Below are 20445 nucleotides of genomic sequence, written 5' to 3'. Positions count from 1 at the left end.
TGTAAGGCTTGGAAATCTTTAAGTAGGGCTTTTTAATCTGCAGTGCTTTCCTAAAGTTACACTAGAATATGTTCTTCCAATATTACTTACTATATAGGATTTCCCACTTCATCACTAAATCCCACTAAGCCAGAAAATGGGCAAATAGATTATCTTCTGTCACTGTGAACACACTGTTGCCACTTAATTTCTCAGTTCCAGGCTTAATGTGTAGCAGTGGAGTGGGGAAACTGACTCCAAAAGCTTCTGAAGATGCTTCCTGTTTATCTGAAGAATTGTTCAGTTTACAGGTCAATAGACTAAAATAGTGTCTTGCAGCATCATTTCTTTGCTTGGGGATCTCAAGAAGAAAAAATTTGACACTAAACTCTGGGTTAAATTGTTTCCTACCTGCTGTATTTTTCTAATGTTATTGATACACTGGTCTGGTTAATAAAGATGTATCTAGTTACGAGGCTTTACTTAAAACTCAAGATCACTAACTTGCAATACTGAATTTTTATAGATGTCTCCCCAGTGGAAAGAAACCTGTGTGTAAATAGGAGACATCTCCTCTCCTTCCTCTTACAAAATTTTCCAGGAAGGTGAAGTTTGTCAGGCTTGAGATTGTGATCCCAAACACCAGCATGTTTATTTGTCAAGACCAGTGAATTCTGCACCACAGATCCAGTTTAGTGACTTCTTTAAAGCTATTCAATACATTTTTGAGTCAGATGCTTGCCATCTAGGAGGCAAAACTTTATTACCAGTTCTGTTATGGCTCTTGATTATCCTTGATAGACAGCTTCAGGATAGTAGGTCTGTTCAGCTTGTTTTCTTATGATATAAATTTTGCCCCATTTTTTCCACAAGGTAAAATGAGCCTTTAGGAACTTCTAGTTGTATCTATGGGTACATGTCACATACAAAGTTTGAGATGGCCCTAAAAACTAAAAAAGCTTAAATTTTTGTCTTTTTCTCCAGTCTTAATATAAAAGCAGGGAGACTTAGAGTTTGCAGCTGTGTTAGAGGATGTTTACATTGGATATGAGGAAAAGGTTCTTTTGCCAGAGGGTAGTTGGGCATGGGAACAGGGTCCTAGGAAAATGGACATAGCACCAAGTTTGACAGAGCTCAAGAAGCATTTGGACAATGCTCTCAACCAGGTGGTGTAATTCTTGGGGTTGTCATGTCTGGGGCCAGGAGTTGGACTCTGTAATCCTTGTGGGTCCCTTCCAACTCAGAATTTTCTGTGACTCTGAAGATAAACAAACAAAAATCTCTCTTCATTTCATGAGACCCTGCTTTTTATATAGGTGCTGCAAAACTGGAGGCAAACGTAGTGCTTAATTAATAAATTGCTTATATGCCTTTTAAGATTTTATTTATTTACTGACTATGACTTGAGTATCATATTGAAGATGGAAAAATGTCATGTGGCAAATTGTACCATACAAAAGGATGTAATGGGTGTTTGGACAAGAAGGTCACCTGCAAGCCAGACTGCTGAAACACAGCAGTTCCTCAAAATTATGAAAGGATTCTTAAGATCTGTCTAGATGACTATCACTACACTCTCTATGAACATTTTCAGATTACACCAAGATGTACCAATATGTTTAGTTTCTCTTCAACTTAAGCAGGAAACAGTGGATTTGCCATGTTAAAGCTTGCTGTTGTGGTTGTGGAGGTTTGTTGCAGGGTTAGGAAAACAAGGTTTGTTTTCCGCAGTGCTCTTGTCTCCCTCCTGTGGCCGTACATTTAAATGGATGCTGCTTTCATGGGGTGGCTCACGGCCCCCTCTTGCACCTAGAGGTGCAGATTTGTGCAGCAATGCATGTATTTCCATCCTGAAACAGCCTGTACCCTTTGAAATTAAAACTCAAGCATTAAAATGGAATGCTTGCAGTACTAATTGCACAATCATGTTGATGGACCTTTTAAATGTTGTATTTATTGAGTTTTACCTGCAAATTGAGCAGTTCTTTTAGTGGCTTTAGTGTCATTGAGTCTTTGCATTGATTTCTGGCATCATGCCTGTAGTATTATACTGCTGTAACTACATCAAATTCTTTGGAGAAAAGACCATTCTGTAGCCTCAGGGCTTTTGTTTAGTTTTTTTTTCCTTTGAAAAAGCAGAAGATGGTTGTGATGTAGTATCAAAATTTAAAAAAAAAGGTTGAGAATGAGAGAAATGAAAATGAAATCAGGTGTGATTGGAGTGGTTTTGCAGTCAGATGTAAGTAGTAAATACTTCAAAGATGATGGCATGGCAAGTTAGTCAAAGGCTACCTACCACTGAAAAGAAAGATGCATGGGGGTGAGTGTCCATGTTGAGCAAACAAGTTTGCATTTTGTTGCTACAAATTATTAGGTTATCATCAAATTCTGCTCATTCTTTAAAATATAGATTTCTGTATATGTCTTTGTATAGACAGCTCTATAGGGATCTATAGAGATAGCAAGATATATGGATATCAGTTATTAAGTTGAAGATGGAGATTATAGTCTTTCTCTATTTTTATAGTAATCTCCATAGGATAATTCATGTCAGAAGGGATTTCAGGAGGTTTCTAGTCCAACTTCTTTAAAGCTATGTCTGCTGTAAAATTGCGCTAGGTTGCCATCTGCTCAGTGAGACTGGAGAGTAAAACATTTCTCTGAGCAGCCACTTCCACTGATTGGCTGTGCTCCATGGTGAAATGTCTCCTCATATATAGTCAGAACTGCTTTTGTAGTGTTGATGAACTAAGAGACTAGTTCTAGAAAATAAGAAATAGAAAATCTTATTTTCTGTTCTAGACTGATGCAAGTCTTTTTGCTTCATTACCAAGTTACTTTACGTTGTTGACTGTATGTCTTGAAGGTCTGGTTACCTTTCATTTTGCTTATCTCTGTGTGATTGACCTTTTTCCCCTAGCATAAAATTTTTTCAAATGTGTAACATTACTGGATTACATTCAGTACAATTTTAACAGTGCTTGCATAAGACAAAACATTATCCTTGTGTGAATGATCAAAACCAAAGAAAAATGTGCAAAGCCTTAGTTCCAGCAGTATTCTCTGGAGGGAGGCAGAAATTTTAAGGCAGTTGCTTTAAGACGTGAATTTGGGGATCCCTCTAGTGGCTGATGAACTTATTAAGAAACCCAGTATTGGGAAGAACAGTCCTCCCATCAGATATATCCTAGCACAATAGAATAATCTTTAGAAAGCAGGTTTTTGACATGGAGCTATACATTACAAGCAATACATAATATTTTTCATTAAAAACTATTGCTTTTTAAAATACAATATATTTTAATTAAACAACAGTAATAAAATATTTTACCTTCAATCTTATTACTTAGTAGCAACCAGAAACTCTATAATCTTTTTCCTCCAATACTACCTTTTTTTTTCCTTAATTCTGCAGTATTATTCCACCAAAGAATGTGTCAGGCATCTGGAAAGGTACTTTGCAAACAGAAGCTTTTGAGCAATATTTCATAATGGCTTCATCTTGTAAGAGTCTCTAGAAATGTAAGATCATGTCTTGGTTTGAGACACTTCAAAGGAGAGCACTTTGGAATGAATCATTTAAGTATTCCAACAATCCCTTCCCACCAATAAGAAATGAATAATAATAGATGAAAGAGAAAAAACAGTGGTTTATTAAGAAACAGAATGCCAAAAGGCACGGGGAAAAAAAATAAATAACCGATAGACCTCATACTCCACTGCAACAAAGAGAGACTCAAAATGGTGGAAACTATCTGTTCCCAAAATGAGCCTGGTAGGAGAGTTTCAGGCTTTGTAGGACAGAGTGCCAAGATGGTGTGAGAGCCCTCCCTGGAAGGTAGGAGCCTCACAGAGCTGTTCCAGCAGCAGACAAAGAGCTTCCCCATGGCGAGGCACCGCAGAGTGGGCACAACAGGTGAAACAGCTGGGCTGGAGCCACTCCGTGCATCCTCTCCTAACTCCCTGCAGTCAGCAGCATCTTGGGCTGGAGCAGGGTGGCTCTGCTCCACTTCTGCCAGCATGGTGCCCCCCTGGATTTTCAGAGAGGCAGCTGCAGAATACACCCTCAAGGTAGCTCAGATATTCCTCCTGCAGCTTCTCTGAGCCAAGGGGGAAAAAACCAAACAGAACGGCCATTACCTGAGCAGAGATCAAGCAGGCAGCGATGCAAATACCACCCTGGGAAGAGACCCAAAAAACCTCACTGGAGAGCTTTGAAAAACTCCAGCATAAAAGCAATCTCCACACACACACACAAGGCCCCTATTGTAGGGTCTTAAAGATACAGATATTTTGCTTACACTAATTCTACTAGAGAGAGTTTTACATTTATGAACATTGTTGTTATTTTAATATTCTTTCTCTTAAGTATTCAGTTGTGATTTACATCTTGCCCTCAGTGAAACTGCACATTGTCTCCAAACTTTGGATTGAAATTGTTCTGCATGTAGAACACATCACTTAGGTAGCGTATTTTAAAAATACTTTTTTAAAATGAAAATAGAAGTGTGCCAACTTTTTTTTTTTTGCCTTTTGATGTACTTGATTTCACCTGGTGCCTTTTCTTTCAGGAAACAAATGACTGCACTGATGTACGCAGCTAGAAAAGGCTATCCTCGGGTTGTTGCTTTTCTTGTTGCTCATGGATCACACATAAATGCCCAAGATGAAAATGGATATACAGTAAGTGATTTATTTTGTGTGTTGTATTTAATGATAAGAAATTTTAAAAGTGTGTACCACTACTTTGTTTCAAAGTACAGTTTTCTGAGAAATATTTCTCAGAATTTTCTCCTTTAGCACTGCTTTGAGATCCTCTTGCATTAATTGTCTTTGTTTCCATATTGGGCTGTGTTTTATTGATTGAAACTGTTGGGTTTTGCTTCATATGTAAAATTGGTAAAACAAAGTTATTCTTTGCAGGCATTAATATGGGCAGTACAGCATGGACATAAAAGTGTAATTTTGAAGTTGCTTGAGCTAGGAGCTGACAAAAATCTACAGACCAAGGATGAAAAAACAGCGGCAGACGTAGCAAAAATTAATAAGCATTTAGAGGTATTTAATTTCTCTTAGAAATGCAAATTCTGTGTTTTGTGTCAAAAGTGTTTTCATTATTCATATAATTTTCTGTAGAAAAATTACTTTAATAACTACAAAATAGCAGCTAGTTGAATACTAGTGCTGTTACATTTATGTTTATAACAAACTATTTTCTGCTATAACACAACTTTTCATGGGTCTGTAAGGCTATATTGTAGTGTTTTGGAAAAATTTTTTCTTTATTCTTTCAGAATCATTGACTTTAGATGTAGAATACAAAACAAGGGATTATTCATGTTTGTAGTGTTGATATGAGAAGTAGAAAATGTGTTTTAATCTATATGCCAAAGTATGTGAGAGAATGCAGATATCAAACTGATTTGTAGTGTATAGCTTCTCATTGAGTTTGGAAGTGAAAAGGCTAAAGCCCAAAAAAAAGTAGTTGGTAGTGGCCATTTTCCAAGTCCATTTTCTGGAGGAAGGTGTGAAGTAATGTACATTGGCCATCAGAAAGAACAGCTGCTAATTAGCAGTATAAAGAGCTACTGAAGACAGCATGTATTCTCCTGAAATGTTTACTGCTGTTATCAGATGATACATGGTGGATCAGTCAGACCATATTCCTGTGTATTTTGAGCTGCTTTTATCAATGATGTGGCTTTATACACGGGCTCTTCAAAATTGTATAATTCACTCTTACGAATTGTAATTTACAGCTTCTTAACCCTTTTATTTCTTTTTTTTTATTCCCTGCCAGATTCAAGGGCTAGGCAGGAGCAAAAATAATGGCTATGCCCACAGCTGTCAGTGGGAGCTAGCAAGATCTGTGTGTGAGGCTCAGTGATCTGCTGGCTCAGGTTACTAAGAAGGGTTACAAGTGCCTTCTGCCTTTGATAAACAAGTTGTTCAGCAGGTTGCAGCCATATAATCTTATGAGATTACTTTCTCTGACATGGAGGGAATACAGGCTTGTCACACTTGAGAGATGGCTCTTGCCTCTTGACCTGCAGTGCTAACTTTAACACAATTGCTGCAAAGTCTTGCAGATGGTATTGAGATATTTAATGGTCATGAGCTTCTTCCAGCTTCAGGGTCTGCTTTCAGGCTGTTAACAACCCAAGGGGCTGTCATACAGGTGATGTCTGCAGAAACTGTCTCTGGGAGGGAAAATATTTTTCTTTGGTATTATCCTGGATATGACTGCAAGTTATTTTTCTTCCAAACAGCCTGTATGGTGTTGTGTTTTAGGATTGTGACCAAAACAGGGTTGATGACATACCAGTGTTTTAGCTGTTGCCGAGCCGTGTTTGTGCAGAATCAAGGCCATCTTTATTTCTCACTCTGCTCCCCGTCTCTTGCAAGTAGGCTGAGAGTGAGAAAGAGGTTTGGAGGGGGAACAGCCCTGGGCTGCTCACTCCAGCTGGCACAAAGGGTATTCCATGCCCTCTAACATGCTCAGCAAAAAAATTGGAGAGTGGCTGGGCATTGGTCTGCTGCTGGTGGGAGGTGGTAAGTGCCTGCTTTTGCATCACTTAGCTTTTTAGCTTTTGCGTTTGTTTCTTTGTTCCCCTTCATTTATCAAATTGTATTATCTCAGCCCATGAAAAGTTTTCTCACTTTTACCATTCTCATTCTCCCCCATCCTGCTAGCCTCAGTAGGATTTTCTAGCCAGGATCAACCCACATACCTGTATATGTGTATAAAACTGGCCAGTCCAGTTTTAAATTCTAGGCAAGTGGTTTCACCATTTTTTTTAGATTTATTGAGGCTCTACTTCTTTTGCTGAATTTTCTTGTAACTATCTCAAAACCCACACAGAGGCAGTTCAGTGTCTGCAATTCATCACCAGTGTGTAGTGATGTCTACCAGAAAGCTTCTTCTTTAATGAGTTAAAAGAACCCCTGTCTGTCAGATAAAGTTAACTTAGATTGTCAGTTGTAGATTGGTAATTCTTATGTTTATATATGCACTGGAAGTGGAGACATTTAAAATAGTCATGTGCCTTTTGTTCTTTAGAGAACTTATTGTATAGAATTCTTGTCTACAAGCAGCAAAAATTACTTTGTTGGTGTTTGGCTTTTTCTGTAGCAGCAGATTCTGTAGAGGTTTTTTTGGACAATATGATAGACACCACTGTGCTCAGTGTTCATCCTTGTGTTTCTGAATTAACCAAATTCAGCATTTCTGAATTTGGTTAATTCAGAAACGTTCTTGGTAAACTCTTAGTTTAGTCTTAACTTCTCATTATAGATGTATGCTTTAGAGAAGTGGCAGATGTTCCATGTTCCCTGTAAGTAGTAATTGATTGTAATCTTACTCCCATGTATTTTTTATGCATTTTGAGTTTTAATAATAATTAATTCATTTTGACTGTTCCAGATATTTAATTTGCTCTCGTTGGCTGCAAATCACTTGCAAGGGAGATACCATAAAACAGTTGAGCAAGAGGCTAACTGCAAATTTCTGGCAGCTGTCTCTGACCACAGTGTTGGGTAAATACAGTTGTAGTGTAATTTTAGCTTACAAACATTCCTAAAATATTGTATTTGTTCATATCAATGATTAAGTTGTTCTGAAACATAATGTGTGTCTTGTTTGGAGTGCTGCCAAGAGCCCACAGTAAGTATATTTATGTACTATCAATTTTTCAAGATTGCAAACTTTCTTGGCAATATAAACAAAGAGCATGCTCTAGATTTTTCTTACCTTTCATTTAGTGTTAAGTGTAGGAGAGCCAGGTTCTGATGTCACTTCAGTTCATTTCAGCTCTGTTAAATTTGTGTGCTCCCCTGTTGTATACTTGTTCTGTTCTTATCTTCATTTGATGTTAAATTTTTGATGTATTCACTGAATGCCTGTGTTCAGCTTCGTTGCCACCAGGAGCTATGCCCTTTTCTTTTTTCTTGAATCAATTGGAGAGTCAAAATTAAGTATGAACACTAGTTAAGCTCTGGAAGTTTTGGCAGAGTGTGCCCCTGACCCTGACGCTTGAAGGTGCCCTATGCCTGAAATCAGCACCTGCTTCAGCAACTTCAGAGATTTCTGATATGATTTTGTACAAGAACTTGGCTAAGAAGTCCTCAACAAACCATCTGCTTGTGTCCTTCAGCTTGAGCTGCGTGGTCTTAAAAAGACAGCTTGCAGTGTCCATAGTCTGTTCTGATTGGTCAGATTGCCCCTGCTCAGGCAGTCCTGCTGATTTTGGAATGCTCTGGTTTTGTAACATTAGGCTGATGGGCTGGTGGCAGTTCACAGGGTAGCAGTTGACAGTGCGGTAGTTTCAGACAGAGTATTTCAGGCCTCACCAGATTCTGTTTTTAGAATCCTAGAATCATTTAGGTTGGAATACGCCTCCATAAAGGCCTACCCTTGACCAAACACTACCATGTCAACTAAACCTTAGTACTAAGCACCATTTCCAGTCATTTCTTGGACTCCTCGAGGGATGGAGACTCAACCACCTCCCTGGGCAGCATGTTCCAATGCTTGACTGCCCTTTCAGTGAAGAAACTTCTTCTGATATCCTGTCTGAACCTCCCTTGTGTCAGCTCTCCTTTTGTTGCTAGTTGCCTGGGAGAACAGGCCAACCCCCACCTGGCTACAGCCTCCTTTCAGGTAGTTGTAGAGTGATGAGGTCTCCCCTGAGCCTCCTTTTCCCCATGATAAAGAACCCCAGCTCCCTCAGCCACTCCCCATACAACTCACTTTCTAGACCCTTCACCACCTCCACTGCCCTTCTCTAGACATGCTTCAGCCCCTCAATTTCTTTCTTGTAGTGAGGGGCTCAGAACTGGACACAGAACTTGAGGTGTGGCCTCACCAGTGCTGGGTGCAGGGGACAATCTCTTCCCTAATCATGCTGGCCACACAATTTCTGATCCAAGCCAGGGTGTTATTGGCCTTCTTGGACACCTGAACACACATTGGCTTATATTCAGCTGTCAGTGAGCATCCCAAGGTCCTTTTCTGCTGGGCTGCCTTCCAGACACTCTTCCCCCAGCCTGTAGCACTGCATGGGATTGTTATGGCCAAAGGGCAGCACACAACACTTGGCCTTATTGAACCTGATACAATTGGTTTTTGCCCATTGATCCAGCCTGTCCAGATCCCTCTGCAGAGACTTGTTACCCTCCAGCAGATCAACGTGCTCACCCTGCTTGGTGTCATATGTGAGCTTACTCAGGGTACCCTCAATCCCCTCATCCTCATCATTGGTAAACTATTAAACAGGACTGGTCCCACCATGGAGCCCTGGGGAGTACTGCCAGTAAGTGGCCACCAAGGGATGTAGCTCCATTTGCCACCGCTCTCTGGGCCTGGCATGCAGCTGTTTTTAACCCAGTGGGCTGCCAGCTTCTCCAGGAGAATGCTCTTACAGACAGTATTGGAAGCTTTACTGAGGTCCAGACAGACAAGATCCACAACCTTTGCCTCACCTGCTAGGTGGGTCACCTTCTCTAAAAAGGAGGTCATGTTGGTCCAGCAGGACTCATCTCTCCTAAAGCCATGCTGGCTGGGGTGATTCCCTGGCTGCCCTGTATGTGCCATGGAATGGCACTCAAGTTGCTCCTTCAGTCTTTGAGGGGAAGAAGGGGCAGACCTTCATTTGAGGGCCCACAACAAGACAGAGCAAAGTATGTCATAACTCAGGATTTTGGCAAAAGATTTGTTGTAGCAAATACAGTAGTCCTTTCAGGATTTTCTAGGATTTCCGTTTAATTCTTTACATTACAGTTCATCTGATTGTTGAAAGCTGCTTAGTTATTTTTCCTCTTATACTTTTATATCCCTTGGTAGAGTAGGGAATCAAAATTGATATTTTATATTTGTTTATAAATGTTAAACTCTGAACTTACAGTTCAGTGTTAACTACTTCCTCAGTCTATCTTCTGAACAGTAGTCTTCTGATGAGTTTCTTAATGAAGTCATTTCCACTATTTTTAATTACACACAGTCCTGTTTTCTTGAGAACCTCTTTTGGCTTAACTGGAACAGAAAGGGTACCAGTTGTGAACTGAGTCCAATTGATATGAATGCTATGTACATAGTTGTCTTCCTTTACCCCACTTCCACATTTTTCAGGCTTTTGTGACCCAACTTCAGGGTTCATTTGGAATGTTTTGTGACTTAAAGTTACCTTTATGTACAAAAGCCATCTCCCTTTGGGCTCAATTCAACTTATTAGACGGAAAAGACATCTGAAAATTTTTGATAGATTACGTTGTATGCTTTAAGGTACTTCTGTCATCAGGTGTGTGCAACTTCAGGTTCCTCCCAAGTGCTATGTCTGGGGAGCTTTTCTGTAACATTTTGTTATAGATGTCTTTTTTTTGTCTTTTTTTTCTTTTTTTTTTGAATTTTGACTGTTTCTAATTTCAATCTCATTAATTATCTTTACAGTTCCTATTCAACTTTTCATGAAATGGAAGTGTTTTTACATGGTCTTGGTCTAGAACACATTAGAGAATTACTGCAGGTAATTTTGTGGTATATTTGCTACCTGTCAAGTAATACATGAAAGTAAAATGCACCTACTGCATTAAAAAGAAAGTTATATTACCATTAATATATTAATTCAAATAAATTCCTTAAACAGATTTTTTTTATATAAAAGGAGAAGTTAAACTACAGTGGACTAAATTGGTTTTCTTGATACATGCATTAGTCACAACATTTGATATTTGTAAACTAGACAGATCTTTCATTGCTTCAATAATGATGTTTTGTAGCTGGTTTTGTTCCTGAAAACTGAAGTAAAACAGGGAAGAAAATCAGGTTTGAAACTGTTTTATTCTGAAATTCTTTTTGATGGCAGAAACCCCTTTGTTTTATACAGGAACAAGATATAGCTTTAAGACAACTTCTGACCATGCAAAAAGATGACTTAATACAGGTCAGTTTACTACTTTAGAACATTACTAATTTTGTCCCCTTTTTTTTTAAGTGTTTTTAATGTCTTATCTTCTCATTATACATGTCTAACTTTGCATGAATTCTTTCAGCATCTTCTGCAACTTCTTGAATATTAATGTGAATATAGACAGGCTTTTCTGAAGTATGTAATCTCACAGATCAATGAGTGATCCTGGATAAGCTGGAAATAGTTCTAGTTTAAATGTTAGTTGTTACCATTTTTACTTTTTAATTGTGATTTCTCTCAAGAGAAGTCAGTGCTAGGACAAACAGTAGATAATACTGAACAACTACTTTAGATGTGGTCCTCCTTTGTGAGGTGTTAATTTTTGGTGGAGAAGGAAGAGCTCTCTTACATTACAATTGCTTAAATTGGAGAATCTTGTATCCCAGACAGGTTTGTAAAACCTTATCCACCCCCCAAAAGGGAGGAAATAGAAGATTGTGTTTCTTACAGTTTACTGCAGCTGGGAAGGTTGGTCTTTTGACTAAATGATGCATTATTACAAGGCTTCAGTTCTGAGCTAAGATATGGTGGTTGCTTTTCTTTATTCTTGCTGGAATTTTTCCTGTGGGAAGTGAAAGGACTTTCTGTGCTTACTGGAGGATGCTATAATAAAATCCAATTATAGGAGCCTCATTGGAACAACACAAGTACTTCAGTCTGCAGGATTCTTCTGAGTGCTCTGTACTGGGGAACTTTGGAATCTCTGGTCTGGGATTCCAAAGAGACTTTGTAAAAACAGCCTCCTCAAGACTGCTCCCTGTACTGGAGCTAGTCCCTAGTGTCCCATGTTCTTAGTGTCAGCTTTTTTTCTCCTCATCCTGGTACCAGGGAGGTGTGTGTTCTGGCAGCTGGATCCAACATTGTATTCCTTTAGAGTGTATGTCAGCAAGGATTGATTTGCTTGATGTTTTGTCTTGTAACTGAGTAGGTAATTTTTCTGACAGAACTCCCAATTAATTCTGTATTCTCAGGGGACGTTTATATAGAGAGCTTTGTCAATGAAGAGACTTTTAAGAGTTCATCTAGGGCAAAATATTGTAAGACATGTCAGTGTGTTTTGATGTTACTGCTTTTCTGAAGCCTCAGGATCATTGGACAGCATCCTGGTCTCCTGGGATTTTTAGAATTCTAAAGCCCCTGTTGATAGTAGTTTTGTCTTTTAAGGAGATTCTTAGGGATTTCCTCTCATTACTGTGTGAGCTGCTGTGTTGGGCATGATTGCATTAAACTGTAAATCTGAGTGTATGATCACTTGCTTTTTGGTATTGTAGTTATTGCTTGTTTTTGTCCAGTGAACACTGTGGGGAGAGAATTGTGAACTTCAGTGAATGGCTAAGCTTTATGGTTCCCTCTCCAAAGAGGTGGAATTTCACTCAAAATCAAAGCTTCTGTTTCATTGTTCTATATGGTTCAAGGCTCGTTATTATAAAATCAAAAAATCTTTTAGCAAACTGTAGTAACTACAGGGATCAGCTGCTTCTACACAGGAAGATAATATCTGTAAGAATTTAATTGCTTTGTCTGTTAACTTTGCAACAGCAGGAAACAGTTCCTGAAAAATAAGTCATGCTTTGTGCGTGGACATAAATTAATTAGTGAGTCTTCAGTTGAGAAGTTAAAAAATGGCATAACACTCCTGGCTTATTAGCTCTTCATAAGTTATCCAAAATTCTTTATGCAGTCTTGCTTTAGAGCTCTGCTAACGGTTTCTCCCCACGCTGCTGATAGAAGAAATCTAATCTGTTTCCTTGTAACTTCAGAGTTGAAAGTTTTCACTGTGATGGCAGACTTTCAGCTAACAGCCAGCTGTTTTAAAGAGCCTGGATCTTATTACTACAAAGATTAATGATGACCTTTGATGGATGCCTCTGAACCAAGCTGCTTTGTATCCAGAGAACTGGGGAGAAATCCTGTCATTACATGATAAGCTTTCCTCCATCAAACAATATAGGAAGATATTTTCTCTGTAAATACCTTTATCTGTGTTCTACAACAGAGCCTAAACAATGAGTCTTTCAAGCTGAAATCCTTGCATTCCTCAAGCTTATAAACTGTTCCGTTCTGGAAAAAAATGTGTTCAATATACTGGGACATGTCTTTTCAACATTTGGAGGTTTTTGCCTGCACTACTTATGACACATTTTTTACTTTGTTTTAAGCATTTTTCTGATAAGATAGCAACAGAAGTAATTTAGTGTCTGGATGCATTTAGGACTAAAACAGTTTCTTTCTTACATTTCATTTAATTTCGAATAAGAGAAATAGGCATCGTGTTTTGGATTTGAGACTGTGTAATGAAAAGTTCACACATCAAAATTCAAAATATAATCCAGAACTTTACATAATTGGATAATTATCTGGTCTATGTGCTTCTATATCACAGTTCCAGGACTCATTCCTCTGCCCCACTCCCTGAAAAAAGCATTTAATATTTGACAGAAATGTGTCAGATCTTGTCACTACTTAAAATTAGTGGTTACTTGGGCAAAGTAGCATCATTGTGAGAATTTGTGCATAGCTTTTATCTGTGCAGTATATCATCTTTCATGTGCTGAGGCCATCTTATTCACCTCTTGTCACATTCATGTTGGAGTGAAGTTGGGGCTTGGATTTTGAAGGGCTGCCTTGTATGTATTTAAGCAAAGAATAAAATAGATGTTCTTAGAATTGATCTGGCTAAAATTGAGAGTGCATATAGTCTGTTTTACAGATATGAGCAAATCATTGTACAGCATTTGTATGTTCTTAAACACGGCCACTTCACAATAATACTTGGAAAATTTGGACTGCAGAACACAAGTGAACCAACATCAACTTAAAAATTCACTTATCCATCGAGAAGGGTTTATGGCACTGTGGTTGTTTCATGCATTCATTATTGCATGAAGAGTCAGGTTCTGGGTCACTTCATGTTCTTGCAGAGTTGATCTAGAAATTGGGAAGTAGTTTGGATTGATCTATCAACCTTCCATCTCTTAAGTCCTGCACCTTTCAGCACTAAATGCAGAATCAGTGTGGTGGTAAAAAGCTTTATCTATAGTGATATTTATTACATTCTTTAGTTCCAGACAAATATTTTCAAGCTGTGGTGGTGCTCAGTGATTGATTTGCAGAAGAACAAAATTACATTTTATTTCTAGGGGAACAAGGTGCATCTTCCTGATATGCTGGTCAGAAAGCTGCATCCTGATTTTCTCGTTTCAGGAATGAGAAGGTGGAGTCAAAAGCAAAGGCAGTCTTCACAATTGTTCCTACTTTAAGCAAGATAGGTTTAATTCCTCAAGAATAACTATTGTAGAAATCTGCTTACTTATTCATGATAAAATGACTGCTGTAATGCAGTCATTAATTAAGAAAATATTGCTTTGTACCAGATAGGGCTCCAGAAGGCAAACCTGAAATCTAATGTGTTGAGCAAACTTACAGCCCAACACAAGTGGAGCAGATTATTCATACAAAACTCAGATCTTTCTATCTTAAGGCTGCTAGTGATATTTGCTAAAAAGACTTCAGTATAATTCATTCAGGGACCCATGGAAACCTATTAAAAAGTTCAAAAGTTCGTGACGCCTGTAGTTAAAGTCCCAATTAATCTTGTTGGGATTTTTCATTACTGAAGAACTTATTTGTCTGTAAACTTAACATGGTTTTGGTATGTTTATGGGCTCACAACTGTACCTTTAATTATTTTTTAGCTCTGATTGGTGAAGAACCTGGAGGACAGTTTTATGCTGTCACAATGAACAATGAGTGTCATAACATTGGGTCTCAGAAAAAAGCAAGCCTTTCCCTGGGCACAGTCTCTTCCCTGGAATGTCGGTCTGATGTGGGTTATCAGCTGTTAATTCAAAATTCTTTCCTACAGAAATCTGGGAGACTGCAAACACTAATATCTTCCAGATTTCTGAGGGTGCAGAAGGGAAGCCCACAGAATATCAGTGAGGGTCCCATGTAGTCTAGGTTTGGAGACTCTGAGATCCTTGCAGTCTCAAATGCAGGAGTGGTCTGCGCCTGTTGAGTCAGGTCATCAGCTGGTGCCTTAGGAGCAAAGTCAAGAGGTTTTTCACTTGTGTGGGGGAGCATGTTAGGGCTGCTAACACCAAAAGTCCTGTGTTGCACAGCAGCCTGTCAGATGAGCAAGGGAAATACTGAATGTGGCACAAAAGCATTTATTTTTTAAAAAAATTAACTGTTCTTTTTCACTAAGTGTTCTGCAAGAAAACTCTTAGTCTAGGATTTAAATATGACTTGAAATTTAATCTGAGATGCTTGATGGATAGCACAGCTGCCAGTGTTTTCTGCTCCAGGTGTCACTTGGAGAATCTGTTACATATTATGTATCTTTTTTGTTTTCCTTCAGTTAAAAAGATGTCTTCCTCTAAAATTCTCCATTTGATGCTGATTTGATAATTTCCACTCTTTCTCTCTGAGTTATGCTGTACCACCATCATGATGATTTGTTATCTTGCTGTCAGAGATGACTCAGATCATTCTGAAGTGAAAAAGCCTAACATCCTAACAAGACAGGGGTACTTAGGCAAACTACTGTTATTATTTTTTTAATAAACCCTAAACAGGTTTTCTGAGTACCCTGTGCAGTTTCAGTTCAGCAGTTCCTCATCTCTTGTAATTTTTTTCTCCATCATTGAATATTTTCTATGGTTTTATTTTTTCCTTTGCCACTTTCATGCATTGTAGCTGGTTGCAATAACTTAAAAATAATTTCTTAATATTTAGAAGCTAGTGAAATGTGTTACTGTACTGTTACTGTACTGTTCTGTCTAGTAAGTCTAAAAGTAAATAATATTTGGAATTACTCTTTAAATTTAGATTGGCATTACAAATCCTGGGGATCAGCAGAAACTCCTAGATGCTATTAATGATCTGCAAGTGGAAGGAAAAAAATTTGAAGACATCTCTGAAATTATGAAGCTGGAATTGAGGTATTAACAGTATATCTAAGGAAATGGAAGTGAAATGTTAACAATTTAAGGTGACCATGTTATTTTCTGTGGCTCAAAGTTAAAATTGTCTCACTTTACCCTTAATGCATAGCATTCATGAGAATATGCAAGTTAGTAGATTATGGGAGCTGGTGGTGGGTGTGTTTTGCACAAACAAAAGCTTAGACAAGGTAGGCTCTGCTAGTCTTCCGGTCAAATCTATCTGATTTTAAGATAAATAAATTTTAAGATAGATAAATTTTAAGATAAATAAAAAAAAAAAAAAAACATGGGAGGGAGAGATGCATGTAACTTCAGCATAGGCCCTTAATTTTCAGCTCATAAAATCATATCTTGTACATGTGTATCTTAAATCATAAATGCTATTTCTGTTTAGGTTCTAGATTTTTTTCATTGTTTTTCTCTTCCATTGGAAGAGAAAACTGGCTTCTGAAATATATCTTTTTTTTATCTTACCAATTAAGTGAGTTTAGAAGCTGTTTTCCTTACCATAGATTGTATATATCTATAGGTATATAAGGAGAATTTTTTTAAGAAAGGGTTACTCTTTCAGACTCCCATTCCAACTTGGTATTTTTTCCCATTATAGTATTAAGGCATCAGCTGTGCAACACCTCCCATACTTTTAGTATAGTCTTGTGCAGTACCATAGAATCCAGGCCCAAGCTGAGAGGTGTGTTCCTTAGCAATCTTATTAAACTTAGTAAGTTCCCTAAGCACTGCTAGAGCACATCCAGCACAAAGTGAAGTATATAGTCACTACAAGGGAGCCATAAGATTTCTAAAATCTCTTATCCTTTATGTGTAAGTAATTTTTTTTTCCTGGAAGACACACCTAGATTTAAATTCCATGCTCATATCTTTCTTCTTCCTAGTTCTCCAACTTATACAAGAATACCTACTAAAAATGGATTAGATAGTAAAGGTTCAGTTCCTCTTTGAAGTGTATTTCCCTCTTGACTAGTGATCTGACAGCTGTGCTAGTACTCACATAGATATCCCTTCCCTCTCCAAAGTACTGGGGAGAGCTGTCTGTACTACTTGAATGTTGTAAGAATGTTGTAACAGAATGTTAGTTCTGCTCATCGGCCCAAAGGATGTGCTTGGGTTCAAATTCAGTCTGTACATGTCTCTGCTTTGGAGGAAGCTGAACTGCACTGACACTGTGCATTAGCAGTCAGGTCATGATGTGATCCTGCCATGGTGTTGTCTTTAGAGTCCCAGGTCCATGAGACTGTCCAGTATGTATTCCACTTCCAGTCATTCAAACATTGATTGCTCCCAGTGCTGGTGCTGTGCTGGTACCTTTACTGTCTTTATGAAAAAGAGACTTTGTGGCCTGCTTTAGGAATGTTTTTGCATCACAATGCAAAGTTTGAGCTCTCAGACTTGGGAGGATGTGCAAGGCATTTGAGGAAGCTCTTGAACAGCTGTGATGGGCTGGAAAAGCAGAGAGCTCATGTCCTGATAGAGGACTTTGATGTTTCTTCTGGTCTGTGAGGAGATTTCATTCAGAGACCACTCAGAGATCAAGAATTGGCTGAACATTCACACTGGGCAAGAGTGGTGGGCAACTGCTCTCTGTCCAGATGAGGACTAGTGACAAGTGACACTCCTCAGGGGTTGGTGTTGGGGCTGGTGCTGTTTAACATCTCTGCTGGAGGCATGGAGACTGGGATTGAGTACACCCTCAGTATGTGTACCAATGACACAGGGCTGTGTGCTGTGTTGGAGGAAAGGAATACCACCCAGGGCAGACCTTGACAGCCTTGAGCGGTGGGTGCATGAAATTCAGCAAGGCCAAGTGTAAGTGTCCTGGGTCAGGGCAACCCCAAGCACCAGTACAGGCTAGACAGAGAGTGGATTGAGAGCAGCCCTGAGGAGATGGACTTGGGAGTGTTGGCTGACAAGAATTACAGAAACACAGAATATCATGAGTTGAAGGAACCCACAAGGATCATCAAATTCAGCTCCTGGAAAAAGCTCTACATGACACAACAAATGTGCACTTGCAGCTGGAGTGGTCAGCAGGTTGAGAGGGGATTCTCCCTGTCGTGATACTCCACCTGGACTACTGCAACCAGCTCGAGGACCCCCAGCATAAGAAGGACATCAGCCTGGAGCGAGTTCAGGAGAGGGCCACAAAGATGAACAAGAGGGCTGGAGCACCAGTCCTATGAAGACAGGCTGAGAGACTTGGGGGTGTTCAGCCTGGAGGAGAGAGCACCTAAAAGGGGTCTACTAGAGAGTTGGAGAAAGACTTTTTACAAGGGCATGTAGTGATAGGACAAGGGGGAATGGCTTCAGACTGATGGAGGGCGCGTTTACATGAGATGTAAGAAAGAAACTCTCTGCTGTGAAGGTAGTGAGGTATTAGAATAAGTTGCCCAGAAAAGCTGTGGGTGTCCCATTCCTAGAAGTATTCAATGTCAGTTTGGATGGAACTTTGAGCAAGCTGGTTTAGTGAAAGATGTCCCTATTTATGGCAGAGGGATTGGAACTAAATCATCTGTAAGGTCCCTGCCAATCCAGATATTCTATGGTTCTTTAATTCTTCATCAATACAACTGTGTACTTTCAGAAAAGAATCTTGCAAATGTGTACATGTGCTGCAGTACTGAATTACTAAACTTCCAGCATGCAGGAGGATATAAAACAGTATGATACAGATACACCATAAATGCTGCAACAGCACCTGAGCCATTTCTATTAAAATAGAGGCTTTGCTGCTGAGCTGAGGTGGTGGACCAGGGATCTGTTGGGTGCCTTTGGAAATGGATGTTGACTCTTCAGCAAGCAACAATTAGCTACAGTTTAAGATGACTTTTCCCAGTTTAAGCTTTAGGCATTTTGTGTTAAAGTGTATGCTTTTTTTCAGATTGTTCCACAGTAGTGGTTAGTACATACATTCAAGCAGAGCATCTTAAAAATGTGAACAGAGAGAGTAAGTAGAGAAATACAAGAAAATTATCCATTCACTGTGTGTGGCCAAATACAATGAAATACCCACACAGTATCTGGTGCAGTCTCACACACCAGTGACATATCTTACTCCTAGTATAGTGTGGGTTTAGATCATATGTAGTTCTCAAAACCAGAAAATAATTGATTAATTAAAAGATTGAGGTACACAAAATATGACAGCATTTCATGTATAGCAAGCACTGCATAGTTTTCTAGAAAATTGCCTGACATGTATTCTAGGCATCTGACCTTTCGACTAAAATCTTAGGCTATGTTTACATGCTATTATATAAAGATTTTACTTCCCACTTGTTCAAAGTCATTCTGTGAGAAGGAGAATCAGTCATCAAGTCATAGAAAAACTAACATAGTAGAAAATCTTGAACTGATTGATTATAAACTTACGGAGTGTCCAGCACTGTGTAGCCACTGATGTTTTGACAGCCATTAATTCCTTTTTAAGGTGATAATTTTTTGAAAACATTATTTGCATTTCTAAATATAAGAGCATGTCACCTCAACAAGTATAAAATTCTATGAAAATGGGGAGTTTTTTTAAGAACTGTGGTGTAGTGAAATAGTATAATAGAACAAATGTTTTTCTTTTTTCCCCCTCCCTAATTCAAGCCTATGAAAAATACTTTGTATTTGCCAAGAATCCTTCCAGAATTCTGAAAGATAATTTCCTTTGTAATGAAACACAAAAGATGCCAGCTAAAAAGTTATCTAAGTAGAAGAAAGTATTTATGACTATGGCTTGACTGTAGTAATGTGGAAGAAGCTTTTAGACTATCTCCAGATGTTCAGTGTTTGGGCTCTTTACCTAAAATACTCAGTTCAGTTACATTGTTCTGAAACAAGCAATAGTTTATTTTATAAAAACAAACTAATTAGCATTTTTACTTCTCCATCTTCATGGAAACCATGTCCAGTACTGGTTTTAAACCTCCAGCATACCCATTAATGTTTCTTCATGTTTCTGTGTTAAATGTTAAAGTCTTAGCAGTTCAGCACTATTGCAAATCACAGATATCCTGAGCAGTGGCAGAAATTTTACTCACTAATGATCCTGTGCCCAAAGTTGAAGGAAAGCACTCTATGGCATTAAATGGCCTAAATTCCATCTCCATTTGGATACATGTGCTGCATTGGTGTGTAGCTTAGTTTAGCTGTTTGACAAATTTTGTGGATACCTTTTTGACCTCAGAGGAAAGAAGCAAGTGGTATGGGTATGTTGCATTTAGTTATATGTCTGCATTTAATAGCTGATTGCCTAGGGAATGGAGGAATGTTGGAGTCTGAGTTAGTTTATTCAGATACTATGGCTCTGCAGAACAAGAAGCTCTGCAGGAGGAACTTGTAATTTTCTCTTGTTTTGGCCCTGCCTGTTGTTGACCCACATATCTTAGAGTTAGCAGAAACTTTCCTGCTGGAGATACAGACACTTCTCAGGAGTTTCAGGGTTTGAGAGCTCACTCAGTAAAAGCAATTGGATGATCATCTTGCTTGCCCTCTTTGCTTCTTCCTGGTGAGCAGCAGCAAGTTTCTGTCTGGCACCATGACTTATGACTAAA

At 38.7% G+C, this 20445-nt stretch overlaps 1 protein-coding gene across 1 annotated transcript in view; it reads left to right on the top strand.

Annotated features, from left to right (window-relative positions):
* ASZ1 (ankyrin repeat, SAM and basic leucine zipper domain containing 1) overlaps positions 1 to 20445 on the top strand; it is a 36214-nt gene that overhangs the window by 12243 nt on the left and 3526 nt on the right. The window contains exons 5-10 of the mRNA XM_058805777.1: positions 4551 to 4662; positions 4903 to 5037; positions 7403 to 7515; positions 10424 to 10499; positions 10860 to 10916; positions 15774 to 15886. Coding sequence (XP_058661760.1) covers positions 4551 to 4662; positions 4903 to 5037; positions 7403 to 7515; positions 10424 to 10499; positions 10860 to 10916; positions 15774 to 15886 — 606 coding nt within the window. The remainder of the gene's footprint in view (positions 1 to 4550; positions 4663 to 4902; positions 5038 to 7402; positions 7516 to 10423; positions 10500 to 10859; positions 10917 to 15773; positions 15887 to 20445) is intronic.

Source organism: Ammospiza caudacuta, chromosome 5 (assembly GCF_027887145.1).
Source record: "Ammospiza caudacuta isolate bAmmCau1 chromosome 5, bAmmCau1.pri, whole genome shotgun sequence".
Taxonomy (NCBI): Eukaryota; Metazoa; Chordata; class Aves; order Passeriformes; family Passerellidae; genus Ammospiza; species Ammospiza caudacuta.
The sequence above is the reverse complement of the archived record's forward strand: the minus strand, read 5'-3'. Positions and strand labels throughout refer to the sequence as shown.